General features: G+C 42.5%; 1 protein-coding gene across 1 annotated transcript; it reads left to right on the top strand.

Moving 5' to 3' along the window:
• Positions 1-7,812: 7,812 nt before the first annotated feature.
• Positions 7,813-8,908, top strand: LOC112590750 (uncharacterized). The gene is made up of 3 exons (XM_025308213.1): positions 7,813-8,448; positions 8,543-8,730; positions 8,801-8,908. Exons 1-3 carry the CDS (start codon positions 8,347-8,349, stop codon positions 8,811-8,813), a joined length of 303 nt encoding a protein of 100 aa, XP_025163998.1. The 5' UTR covers positions 7,813-8,346; the 3' UTR covers positions 8,814-8,908.
• The last annotated feature ends 5,666 nt before the right edge of the window (positions 8,909-14,574 follow it).

Below are 14,574 nucleotides of genomic sequence, written 5' to 3'. Positions count from 1 at the left end.
TAAATTTTTTTGCAAGATTCCTGATCAACGCAGTCAAGAAATTGGATCCTTGATCCGTTAAAAGGGCTTTTGGAGCGCCATAAATGCAAATGAAATTTTTTACAAAGGCGTCGGCTATTGTTAATGAATTAGCCTCTCTTAGGGGAATAGCGACTAAATACTTGGTTAGTAGGTCTTGTATTGTGAGTATATAGGAGTTGCCCTGGTTTGAAGTTGGAAGGGGTCCTACTATATCGAGGGAAATTTTATCGAATGCTGCTCCAGGTGTATCGGTAATAATCATAGGTTGTTTGGTTTTTACGCGGGTTAATTTCTTTAACTGACAACTTTTGCATCTCTGAATAAATTTCTGTATATCATTCTTCATGGTATTCCAATAATAATTCATTCGGAGTCGGTTATACGTTTTAGTTATCCCTTTGTGTCCTCCCAGGGCTGACGAATGGTTTTCTTGTATTAATTGTTCACGTTCTTCCAGGTTTGGTGTTTGTATTCTTCCTTCACAAATAGTTATATGGATGGGAATGTCATCGAAATGTTTGATAAGTTGGTTTTGCACATATTGCCATGGATAATCATCGAATGAAGCAGTTCTTCGTATGCAGAAGGAATTTATCCCGATTTCGTTAGCAACATCCACAAGTGATTTGAAACAGTTGTTGATGTTGTCGGCCTCAACGCGGACGCGATTGTCTAATTTTATAGGTAGGGCAATTAGAACCTTTGTTCTTATGGGAGTTACCTTTGCTCGTTCGAGAGTTATATACTCGTATTTTGGTAATTTTCCTTCTTGTGAGTATTCAATTGCTCCATTATCGAAAGGAGTGCCATCAGCGATGATGAAAATTACATGGTTATCGTTTCTTTTCAATAGTGGTTCCCTGACTTCCTTTATATTCACTATACCCGTGGGTCGGTCTTCAACAGTTGGTACAGTTAATTCTGCAGGTACAGATTCTGAGTCGAAGATAGGCTCTTCTTCGTCTTCACTTGAAATAGACTCTTCTTCGTCTTCACTCGAAGTATCATGACTACTAAGTAATGGTCGTTCTTTCGTTGTATTTGCATCTATGTCCTCATATAGACAGTCATCATCTTCCTCAATTATTGTTTCATAATCATTTCCAGGTTCTATGTATTGAGGCAAGCGATCTATTGGTGGGAAAACGAACATTTGTCCTTGAGGCTGAACAGGAGGGGTTAATACAGCATTATCATCCAAGGCTCCCAATGAAGGGAGTAGAAGAGGAATGGGTGGGCGAGGAGCTTTTGGTCTAGGGAGCGCAGAGGGGTCGGAATCGCCAGCCACTTGTGCGGTTTGATATGAAAATAGTGACTCATCTGAAGATTCATCTGGATTTTCAGGAGGATCACGAGCAGTAATGGGTAAAGTGTTTGCAATTGGAGGATTGCGTGATAAGGCGTCAGCATTACTATTTAATTTCCCTTTTTTATACTGTATTTTATACTCGTACTCGGCCAATTTAGTCCGCCATTTCCACAAACGGGAAGACGGGTCCTTAATAGAGTGGAGCCATATTAAGGGTTTATGATCTGTTATGATGAAAAATTCTCTGCCGTATAAGTAGGGTCTAAAGTAATTGACACAATACACTATAGATAGACATTCCTTTTCTATAGTGGAGTAGTTTTGCTCAGCGGAACTTAATGTTCGCGAAGTGTAGGCTATAGGTAGATCGTGTCCGACTCGTCCTTGACTGAGCACTCCTCCAACAGCGTATCCGGACGCATCCGTAGTGAGGTTAAAGGGTTTGGTGAAGTCGGGGTATTGTAATACTGGTTCGGTACAGAGTGAGGTGCGTAGTGCGTTAAAAGCGTGACCTTGTATATTCTCCCATTTAAATTGATTTCCCTTTTTTAATAAATCTGTTAGAGGTTTTGCGGTTTTAGAAAAATTTGGAATAAACCGCCTGTAGTATCCGGCGAGTCCTAAAAATTGTTTTATATTTTTCTCGTTGCGGGGTATGGGGAACTTTTCTATGGCTTTGACTTTATTAGGATCGGGTCTTACTCCGTCAGAGCTTATAATATGTCCCAAGTACGCGACCTCGCGGCGAAGGAATTCGCATTTGTCCGGTTGTAATTTCAAGTTGGCTTCTCTCAGGCGTTTCATGAGTCTATTGAATTTAATAGTGTGTTCTTGCAAGGAACGCGCATATATGACAATATCATCCATATAAACGAATAACTCATTTCCTTGTAGTCCAGAGAGTACATTATCCATTAACCTTTGAAATGTTGCAGGCGCGTTTTTAAGTCCGAAGGGCATTCGTTTGAACTGATAATGCCCATAGGGAGTGGAAAATGCGGTTTTAGGAGCATCTTGGGGAGTCATGGGAATTTGATGGAAGCCTGATGCTAGGTCAAGAACGGAAAAATATTTAGCACTTCCTAATTGGTCAAGGATGTCAGTAATGTTAGGTAAGGGATATGCGTCTCCTATAGTTTTTTCATTAAGCAGTCGGTAGTCAATTACCATCCTCCACCTTCTGTTTCCGTGTGAATCTGGTTTCTTTGGCACAATCCACAAGGGTGAGTTGTAAGGAGAGGTTGAAAGCTCTATGATGTTGTTCTCTAGAAGGTTGTTTACTTGTCTATCGATTTCTTCTTTATGCACTGGAGGAAATCGGTATTGCTTAGTGTGAATTGGTACTTCGTTGATGGTGGGAATGCTATGTTGAGTAGCATTGGTAATTCCGAGCTTTTCTCTGGGCAGCTGAAATCTGTCAGCATGCTCGCGAATAAGTTCTTTAACGTTTTCCTTTTCTTCATAATTCAAGTCTTCTGTTCGTAGTAATTGCAAAATTTCAGTTTCCCGTGAGGGTGAACCGTCAAGAGGATCAAAGGCTGTTGAACATTCGATGGCGGTGTCATAGGCAAGAGTTGACGCTGGGCCATAAGTTTGTGAATTTTCATGTTCATGCGTAAAAGGTGTGTTTTGAGGGGGTGGAGGAATGAAGAGCTTGCTGGTTTCTTCGAACCGAAAGGAAGGGGAAGTAGCACAGGGTGTATTCGTGCCTAAGTCAGGTAGTTCCCGAGTGTTCAGGGTATCAAATTCTTGCAATTCAACGCAAGGAACTTCTAAATCGAATTCATCTTCTGTAGTATTAAACAATGGTAGGTAAGCTTTTCCATTATTGTTGGAAACTATAGCATTACCTATGTATACTCCGTCTATAGATTTTAGAGATGGTATGTAACCGACTTGTTTTTCAGGGTTGGAGACTATAACAGTGAATGGAACAGCTGTCCTTGGAGGGATGTGAATCGTTTCTCTTTTTACAAAAGGAATATTCATTGAGTCACACCGTAAACATTCATTTTTATAATCTATATTAGCATTGTGTAGTTTAAAAAAGGTGGATCCTAATATTCCGCGATTGGGAAAACCGAAATTATAAGGTGCTAAATGAAATTCAGTGGGTTTCCCGAGCAAAGTTATAGTAACGGATCCTAAAGTTTTAACTGGTTCGGGGGATATTCCTTGCATGGATAGAGTGTGGTTTGTATTCACTTGGAGATTTGAATTTATCACACTTGTTTTTATTATGTTTATGTCCGATCCGGAGTCTACAATAAAAGCACTGGGTCCCACTAAATCGTTGGAAGAAAGGATAACGGTGGGGCCACCGTCATGTGGTTTCGTGTTTACTCCGGCAGAGCGGAATTCGGATTCTCCGTCTGATCTTGAAAGTGGACATTGAGTTTTTGACGTCCTATATTCTCCGTGTCCCGGCGGACGTCTGTTGTCATCGGGGCACAAGAGGAGTTTCCCTGTTCCTCAGGTTTTTGCATGGTTCGATATTCGTTCTGGTAAGAATTTTTCTTGGCCAATTTCTGACAGTTGGCTATTATGTGTCCCTGTTCCTTGCAATATCTGCATGTCAATTGTGAAGGTGTATTGGGGCCGGGTTGTCCGGGTATTAAAGGTCTGATAAAGGGTGCACTTCGCTGGTGCTGTGGAAGGTTTTGCGATTGTGGAGTGAAAGAAGAAGGAAGAGGATTTGGAGGGGATTTGGGGTAAAAAGGGACGTCTTGTCGGGGAAGTGGGTTTGACCGTAGGGGGAAGGAAGTCTTACGTCTCATAGCCTCGGTCTCTAAAGTTTTTGAAAGTTGAATTGCTTTAGTAAAAGCGTCATCTAGGCTTTGGTAACCCTCCAATTTTACCCTGATGAGTAACTCGGACGGTAAGCCGTTAATAAAACTATCAAGCACGTCTCTATCGATATTGTCGTAGGCCCAATCATCAAAACGGGGGCCTTGAGCTATCTCACAATCTATAATAGCGGTCTTTAAATCTTTAATTCGGCCTATATAATCAAAAATTGACTCATTATGCTTCATAAACGCGTTTCCTAATTCTCCTCTATATTGGTTAAGGGATTTATTTGGCCCGAAGATTTGTTTTAATTTCCTCAATAATGGGAGAACTGATTTGTATTCTGTCCCTGCCACAGCTGTATAAGCATGCCCTTGTAGTTTGCTCAAGATTAATTGTGCCAAATATTGCTCGTGGTGTCGTGGAATTAAATCTAATGCCCTTTCACAAATGTTGCAGAACTGAAAGACGGACATACGCTGCCCATCATATTTAGGAATTGAATCAGCTACATCCTTTAGTCTAATGGGTGAGGATTCAAGGGTTCGAGGTTCAGTGGAAAAAAATTGAAAACTCTCAGCGGATGTAGTGGGAGCAGATTCTGGGGGTAAATGAGTATGTGTCTGTATAGTGTTTATGTGATCAGTGAGGGTTTGTATTTGTCGGGGTAAATCCATTAGTATATGTATTTCTCTTAATTGCTCTTGAAGTGTCGCAACCAAACCTTCTAGCCCTTGCGTGTTCGCTAAAAGGGATAACCTTTGCCTTTCCTTTTCTTTTTCTAATTCAGCAGCTATTTTATTGACCTCTATATTATGCGCTGCTACAACCTCAGCTTGTTCGCGTAGTATTCTTTCCCGTGCTTCTAGGTTTTGTGCGTATATTTCAGTTCCGGAAGTAGATGGGGTTTCCCCTGGTTCAGAAGATGTTTTACTGGAGGCGGATCGCGTGTTATATGCCATGATAGTAGGTTGAAGCAAGTGTGTAAATAGACGTCCAATAGTTCGTCTTGTTGTCAATGCTCAATGATATTACTCCCTCTTTGATAAATAAGCGCTATCCCACCGCTGCCACCAAAAAGTTAGCGTTGTAACGTCTCGTCTTTCCTAAGAGCGACGATAACGGTTGTCCTCTGTTTTATTTTAGGCCTACCTGCATTCACCGGCAATAGCCAGGGGCGCCGAGGACAATATCGAAAGAGAGAGGTATTCCAATATTATCTGCTTGTTTGGAGTTTGGAACAAGATGGTTATTCATTCAATAATGTGGTAGGCTAAATGTGCTGGATATATATATATATATGTATTTGTAGATTATATAAAAGCAACGGTCATACATAATATTCCTGAATAGAGATAGGTATATACGTGTGAAAGATATATGTCGGTTGAATAATAGCTTCCAATTCTAATGGTTAGATCTATTGCTCAAAAAGGGTGATACATTAGCAATGTAATAAGCCTTGTCCGCTTCGTTTTCTTGGTCAGAAAGGGTAATAGCTTCTATATCTGATTGTTCTCCAAAGGAACGAGGTCTAATATTTGTGGTGTTTTGGGTGTGCGCGTATGAGTAGTATGTTGACAAAGTGAGGCTAGCTTGGCTGGTTGTGTCCGTAAATGAAACCTGCCCTAATTCTGAGGACGAAATATCGCCCGTTGTACTTTGGTTACATAAGGTCGTCACATCCGAGATAGACCTATCGTATACATGTTTGAATGATTCTTTTAATTGTTCGTTTTCTATTTCCTTCGTTGAGCTTGCTGGTTCTGTCGCGTGATCTGATTTTAGTTGTTTGTTTTGTTCCTCTATCCACGCTCTAGTACGAGCTATTTTAACTAAGTTTCGCCTACGTACGGCGACTCCACTACGCTTTGGCATCTATTGGAGGGTTTGTTATCTTATTTCGAATATATTACTATAGAGGGTGATCCAGGTGCATTAATTTACTCACTGTTGGAGGATTGGATACAGGTGCAGTTATCCGCGTTGGAACAGTATCAGGTTGTTGGAGCTCTACCCCTTTGGAGCTACCAGGAAAGTCTGTGGAGAGAATGGAGCTCAATTATTAGAGCTGCCAGAAGGATTCTTAAAATTTAAATTCGTTCTAGAGCATCAACATGCGGGCAAAGCGGCCTGACATAGGAGCTCAACGACGCATGGAGCTGCCTGATTATGGCTCGACAATGCATGGTGCTACCAGATCCGATTTGTATGGAATGCAAAGGGAATGTTATCCTGAAGGGAGTTTCTGATAGATAAGTTGCGAGGAAACCGGGAGCTCGACAACGCTGGGAGCTGCCTGGTTAACAAGGATATTTTAGAGCAAATTAATGAAAATGGGTCCCTACTGCGTTACATGGCGTGTGCAATTAGGCAGAGTATATAAAAGCGTGATATATATATATTCAATAAATTATTTATGCTTTAAAAGGTTCCACCTTTCAGAGGTCAGCCAAACTAACCAATGACCTTTGTAATTGTCTGTTGTGTCAGCCCCTTGTACAAGGGAACGAGAAAATATTTTAAATCTATGATGCGTATAGAATAACTTACTTTTAACAATGTGGCGCCCGAAGGGGCGGTTAGTGAGAATAAGTGAAGGACCTTTAAATGGCGCGAGACTGTCTGTCAGCTTGGGACCTCCAGGAGCGACCGACTGGTTCGGCTATCGGGGACTGACTGACTCTCTGACTTCTCTATTCTCAACTCGTCAGGTCGGGGATATAGGTGTGGAGGGGAAAAGGCTCTGGTAGGGATATCCGCTTATGGGAGGATAGTAGAAAGAGAGAGAGAGAGTCGCTCGGAGATGATTTCATGCATGAGTTATCATGAATACTTCCGTTGTTATCTTTGTCCTTCACGTATTCTCTTACATATATTTTTACGCTGCGCATTCTTATAAATATCGATTAAGTGTTCTTGGATTGGTAGGTTAAATAACATTTTATGACGCTTATCTATTGAAGCTCCGCACGAACTTTTGCACACAATCAGTACATTTTGCTCCTTTTCTCGGTGTTCTATTCGTTTTTTCGGGAAAGTAAGTGTAATACTATTAGTTTTATTGCCGTTGCGCGTCACATGGCGTCGAGATAATCCATAGTTAATAATGTAAATTTTAGGGGAACGAAAAAATGTTTGGTGATTTTGTTAGCAAGAGGGATCATTGGTATCTCGAGGTGTTGTTACTTCAAAGACGAATACAGTGATATGCATTATGTTGGGTTTCTGGCTTGTAATAAATTTATTATATTTTTTGCAATTAATTATTATTAGCTGTTGATGTACTTCTTTTATGTGTTTTCTATCCGTTGTGTGAAACAGAATATTATGCGGGTAGCGTGATTTTTCGCGCTCTATTGGTTAAGCTGTTATTCATTTGTTAATTAGTGTATGTGTAATTTCGAACTGTTGATGAAATGTTAGAGGATTTTGTGTTCTGGAAAAGTTGTTTTATAATATTAAAGGAATTTTGTGGGCTTATTATAATGAGCATCTGTTATTTGTCATATTTGTTATAAACAATAACCTCAAATTTTAAATAATAACTAAAACGTTATTTCTCTTTATTTATGACTACACTCCGATATCTTTATGGTAAGGTGGATCCGCGGTGATTTGATTGTTATTTGTCTGATTGTTTAAATTAACAAATTAAAATATTGCAGCTACCTAATTTTCGAGTTCGGGGGTACCATATTAAGAGTGTCCGCTGTAATTTTATCGATAGTGAAAATTCAAAATTTGTTTGCAAAATTATTTTGTTTATTTATAATTTCGTCATTTTCATGCTCCAGGGGTGATATCAATATTGTTCCTGAGGTTTTTAAGACCAAAGAAAAATAATTTCCTTATTTTGCACTGATTTTGGAATTTTAATTTTCAGTGATATTTTTATATAATATGGAGCGTTAGAGGTGTGTGATTTGTTAATATCGTTGTTTTTATTGCGTACCTTTACTTGGGTATTACTTTATTGAAATTTTGTCCAATTCTGAATCCTATTTTATATAGGGATATGCTTGATAGGGGAGTGGTGATTCTAGGTTTATGCTACGTTCATGTCTGTTATCCAATCCTAGGTGCTAGTTCCATGCGGGGATATTTGCTCGGCGTTAGTGCATATAGGTGGTAGTAGTTGTCTGAGGGAGGGTGTTTAGCTATTTCGAGGTTGGTTACTTGTCGGTTCCCATTTTATGTGCTCATAAGTCAGCTGTCAGTTGCGAATGATCAGTCGTGTATGTAAGAAAGAAAGAGGAGAAAATATGTATCCCTTCCGTCAACGTTTTCCTCGGCGAAGGTACTTCCGACCGGTGCCGGCGATAATAGTAAGTATATGTCAGGGTGTTGCATGCATGGATGTAAGCTCAATTGGATGCACATTAGGATATTTGGTTATACTACTAAGGTATGTTACTACAGTGCTTCTGCAATGGGGATGTGACCTTGAAGACAAATATTCAGATTCCCGGTCTGCTGTCTATCCGCGAAATGACGGAGGTGCGTTGGAAAAGGAGATGGAGGAGGAGAGAGGCAGCCGACTTTTGGCTATATGGTGGTTTGGATATGAGCCCTGACCCTGATGCCTACGGTCTTAAAAATTTGTTCGGGTAAATAAAACTTATCCCGATAAGAAAAATAAGAAACATTTTTAATTGGTAATTATTTTGTTCGTTACAGGGAGCGAGCATAATGCCAAGATCGACACGTATAGGTGTTATGCGTTAATATTGTAATGCCTGTACAAGGATTTTTATACAGTATAATTATTTTCAATTAAATTTGCGTTACTACTTGTTATACTCCCTCCCTTCTTTCTCCCTTTTCTAAAATTTTTCCTATTTTCTCTAGGGTTATTAGATAGTTTTTGAAAGCAAAGTATTAGTAAGAAAGAGGTGAGTAAAAGGTGTTAGTTATTTACGGTGAGGAGATATGAATAACGATCTCTGCTTGGATTAGTCATGGTATAGGAATGCACGGTTTATCTTATCGAGGAGATAGCGAGAAAGGTGGTGGAGTAGTCCATGGCTTGCGTTACACGGTGGAGGTTGATTTTGTCTATTCGTTTAAGTTTTTAGTAGCAGGAATTTGTCAATTACTGTTACTGATGACTTATCTTAATGGGGAATTAATTATTAGTGTATATATATCTATTGTGTGGGTGATCATGTGAAAAAGCGATTGAAGTATTAGTAATAACATCAAGAACAAGGTAACTATGGTGGTTATGTCGGTCTGGAGGTTATTGCTCGGGGATTCTTTGTGCGCAAACAATAATCTTTTAAATTAATATTTTTCAGCAACAACTTTGATCGAGTCGGTAAGGAGGAGCGCGAGTGGGTACGCTCGGTGGCCGCGAGACGACGGTGGCGCGACATGCCTTAAGGCTACCGCGGTGTACTGCTTTAGGGACTATGAATGAGTTTGTTACGCTTTTTGTTGCACAGGTGGGTTTAAACCTTTAAAATTTTAGTGTATCGCGGTTATTAATCATTATTTTATCCTTATTTGCTTTTCGTCGACAGGTTTAAGCATAGGTCTGCCAAGCTAGTAATATACTAGGATTTGACGTTAATAAATTGTATTATAACAATGGCTTATTAGGTAAGATGGTAAGTGGTTAAATTAAGTCTCTGTACTTAATAGCTATGGTACAATTAGGTATATATATATATATATATCATTAGTCATCCATTAAATATATTGAAAATGAAGCTGTAAATTATATATGACTTATTACTGTCTTCCAGGCCTTCCTGCAATTGTTTGGCAGTTTAGAAGGTCGCCATCAAATATTTTTAAAGAAATGAATTATTAGGTCAGATGTATATATATGTATATATCATAGATGAAGTGTATTATTTCATATAATAGGATACAATATACTGGTTATATATATATATATATATATATATATAAGAAAAGGTATAACGAAATCGAGATATTATATAAAAATATCGGTTATATAGGGTGTTAAATAAGTGAGTGTGGTGCAATTTCAAAAGTGTAGTTATGTACGTATACTATATGCGCATAAGTGCGTCATTGGAGAGAGTAGGGTATTAAAATATTATTGTTACAGGTTCCGACGAATATAGAAGGCGCTTGAGATGTAGGATACAGATAGCTCGTGACCTGTTGGTTAGCCAAAAACAGTGACAAAGAAAGGTGCGTGCCTGACGACCTTGTTTCTTTTCTTGATTCAGTTATCCATTAAGTGAATATCTTTACGGCAATTAGATTTTGGAAGAAAAATTTCCTTCTTTATGCCTCGGAATAGCGGGATGTTACACTAGAGACGATCACAGTGCCATTGGAAGATGTGCTGGACGAACTTACCAAAGAGAATAAGATAAGATGGCTTTGGTGATGTACGATTTACTTTATCAACGGCATCCGAACAAAGAATTAGCTCGTGCATACCGATCATATTCGATGAAATATTGAAAAACTCCAAGTGCGCTCTTGACACCTCGGTCATCGTTGTCGAATTCATCGTCGTCGTCGTCGTCGTCATCGTCAACTTTTACTGCCGCACATTTTATCGACGTATTTAAGCATGGCTAATCCGTATCAGTCGTCTACCTCGCAGTGGCAGCTGCCGGTCGCTGAGCCGTTGCAAGATCGACTCTCGGCGGTGTTAACTGAACAGCTACCGCCGCAATTATCACAAGTGCCACTTGAGCAACTGCCGCCGCAATCGTCAAAAATGCCACCGCCATCATTGTTCATATTGCTTGAACGATTAACAGAAACGATAATAAATAAAAACGATGCTACGACGGTCAAGACAACAGTGACTGGTGTATCACCGCAACTGATCGACCATAATGGGAGAATCTCTTCCGTTCGTAAACGAAAGGTTAAGCCGGTCGTCAAGAAGCAATCACACACGAAGCAACTACGAGCGAAGCAATCGTGCAAGATGGCTATGTCGAAAAAGATTATGTCCAAATCGAGAAACAAAGGAAAAATGGCTAAACGAGCATCGTCATCGTCGTCGTCGTCGTCGTCGTCGTCGTCGTCTACGTCGTCGTCGTCGTCGTCACGAACCGTCGAGTTGGCGAAGGAGATCGCTGGCGAACGCACGCTGAGGAAGAGAGAATTGTCGGAAGCGTTCGAGGTCGAGCATCAGGATGACGTCGTCCGATCGCAAACTGAACGACAGAAAAAACATCAGAGACGCGGTGAAACTCTGGACGATATGCCACTCGCGGATCGTTGGAACCGGCGACCAAAGTTGCCCACAGCGTTCAAATTCTTTCTGAGCTCGATAATAGTCAAGGCAATGTCCGATCTACCCGCATATTTGAGGCCGCCGACAGTGACGTTGGCTGCCAGCAAGGCGTGGATGCGAGCGATCGAGCGCATGATTGAAATGGTTAACAAACGGATGACATGTATTTCTGAAAAGAAACGAACGTGGGAACAGGTTTCGACCGTCGGTCGACGATTATTGTTCGACAAGTATAAATTGCTAATGTTTCTGTACAAATTGCTTCGGTCGGCTCGGTTTGACGTGAAGGCGCTCGGTCGTCTGATCAATGACCCACCACGACCGATATATGGCGGTGCGCTATTGGGCAGTTCCGTGATCGAACGCGTCATTCATTGCATCTTGTCGCGCTTGCAGCGGATTAATCTAGAATTATAATTCAACGTTGTAACGTTTTCGCCAAAAGCGCGCGATATATTGCGCATTATCGCCGACCAATTGGGAATACGTATATTGAAACGCGTCCAGTATAACAATTTCGGCGAGCGTATCAGCGAGGAAAAACTCATGACTCCAGCACTGTCATCACGTTACAACACGCTCAACGATGCGCAGGTGTCAGTTGATCCGTTGTACCATCCTACATTCCTGAAAGATTGCGCGAGCAGCGGCAGCAACGAGATATCGCGGCTACACATTCGAGAAGATGCCGCGTCGCGAAAGAATCGATTGCCGTACTCGCCGACGACGTTTTCGCACTTGATCGTTTCTAATCATATCTCTTCGGTGAAGAACAACGCGGCGTGTTTGAATGCGTTCAACGCTCAAGTGTTTTACGCTCTCGCCAATATTGTGCAGTACGCGGTATCGCATCGACGCGATTTGATGCGACCTTCGGGCAAGATAAATATCAATCTGAACGAGAAGGAAATTTCGAACGCGAGCGAATTATTGTACGACGTACGTGTCGTGCTCGATGATGTGCACACTCGCGTGCTGGTGCCAAAGCCCGAACGTTTATTTCAACACGTAGTCGTTGATCTAAATATAGTACACGCTCAGTTGAATCGAATGCTACTATCGGTGTTCCCTAGCGGCTTTGTCGGCATCAGGCATCAGTCGCCCAACAACGATAATCTAACGACGACGTCGACGGGTCATCAGTCGTCGGCGAACTCGCGAGTAGAAGTGAGAAGAGAGAAACTCGAAAAGGAAGTTGATCTTCCGCCACAGTCAACGCCAGAGTCACGAGTGCAAAGTGCCAAAGTGAAAAGAGATCGGTAGCTCGTGCCGGCTCGTGCCGGAGCCAAGAGTCCAGCCTGCGTCGAGTCTGCGGCGATGATGAGAAAGAAAAGGACTGTAAAAAAGAAGAAGTGCTCTGGATGTAGCGATTGCTGCTGATGCACAATCGTCATCACAGCCCTTTTGTTTGTAGCCCAACCACTTTACCACAGCGTTTATTTACCAATCTTACTACAATCTTTACGCTCGCGCTCATGTAGATCTTTTCGACGGATTTCGATGGATGAGCACTGATGACTTGACAATAGAAAGCAGCTGTCTGTCAACAATTTGCTGCCGCTGCAAAAAAGTAACAAGATGTTGCGCTGTGACGACGACATAACAATCCAGGAATATTCTTCCTGCGGTGACGTGGGTTCTCTCGCTGACGCATCGCTCCCTGTGATGACTAATGAACGGGTGTTGTGTACATTAGCGGCATACAAACGCAAACAGTGGCAAACTACCGTCGCAACTGTGGCAACTCCACCGCCACCGTGGCAGCGTCGCAAGTCTCGATTACACGCGAATCTCGAGCGAAAAGAACCGGACGATAAAGGCAGGCAAGAACAGCGTTGTCGTCGTCGCTTGTCATTTGACGACAACGAAGGCAACGCTACGCAACGCGGTGATCCTTGGATCTTGCAGGCGATCGATGCTGCCCCGATCAATACTCAACAACTCGACCGACTTTCTAGCCAAGAGGCACGCTCGTGGTTTGCAGACTCGAGCATCGAAGGCGGAACCGGTGTCAATTGCGCGACCGAAGCGCTCGGGTGTTTCGTGCACACCACCGCGAACAACGATGCATCCGCTATTGCTGCTGCTCCTGCTGCCGCTGCTCCTGCTGCCGCTACTGCTGCTCATACTGCTGTTGCTGCTGATGCTGCGGCTCCTGCTGCTGCTGATGATGCTGCTCCTGCTGCTGCTCCTGCTGCTGCTGCTGCTGCTGCTGCTAAAGCAAACTTGGATAACTTGGCTGCGATGGCGGTGCTACCTCCGTACGAGTACTGCAGCGCGTCCATGTTTAATCAGGCGGCAGTTGGCAAACGAGTAGACGATCTCGTCACGGAAAAGGGCGGGACCGTAAAAAATATCTTACAATTGAGCAAAAGTTTTGTGCATTATTTGACAACGTATCCATTGCGCAACACACTCAGAGGTTACATACAAATCGCGCCATACCTGTCTCCGAGCCACATCGCACTACCGTCTATACACGCAGAGCGAATATTTTCGATCGATCGTGAGCGTGACAATCGTGCGGGTGTATTGCGCTTCAAACCGCCGAAATGCCGCGATTGCACGCGACATAAACGGCAACGGTTGAGACGATGCTGTCGTCGTCGTCGGTATGACGACGAGGGGAAACGCGGCGGCGGCGGCAGCAGCGGCAGCGGCAGTGACCGTCGATGTTGCTTGCCTTGGCCCGACGAGAGCTTCAAATGGTGTTTTGACGTTTCGAGAAAAAACTTTGGTCTTGTGATGAAGCGTGATCCGTGTATTCACAACGGTAGCGTAGTGTGTATAAGTCGAGTGTACGGCGTGTCTCGTAATGTGGAATATTGCGACACCATTTACGTTTCCCTGTTCGTGTTGAAAAATCTAAACGCGGATTTCGACGGCGACGCTGTCACTGTCATGATTGTTCGCGGGATTGATGCGTCGCTAGAGATCGAGGAATGTATGAGTGAACCCATGCTGTACGGCTCTGGACCGCGTTTCACGTTCTGTCAGTCTCTGATCTTTCGTATCTTTCGCCGTCTGGCATTCGATGACGAGACGGACGAACAACGCGCTTTTCGAGATCCCTCGAATATATCCGCAACTTTGGCCCGTCGTATACTCGAGTCTCGCCTCGACCTGTGGGGGGGATGCGATGACGGGAGAGCACGGGCTCGAGCTCGCCGCATCTTTGGTCGCTGGTACGACTGTTACATCACTGTGCTAGCACACG

Source organism: Harpegnathos saltator, unplaced genomic scaffold (assembly GCF_003227715.2).
Source record: "Harpegnathos saltator strain DR-91 unplaced genomic scaffold, Hsal_v8.6 scaffold142, whole genome shotgun sequence".
Classification (NCBI taxonomy): Eukaryota; Metazoa; Arthropoda; class Insecta; order Hymenoptera; family Formicidae; genus Harpegnathos; species Harpegnathos saltator.
Note: the sequence above shows the minus strand (reverse complement) of the source record. Positions and strands in the feature narration are given on the sequence as shown.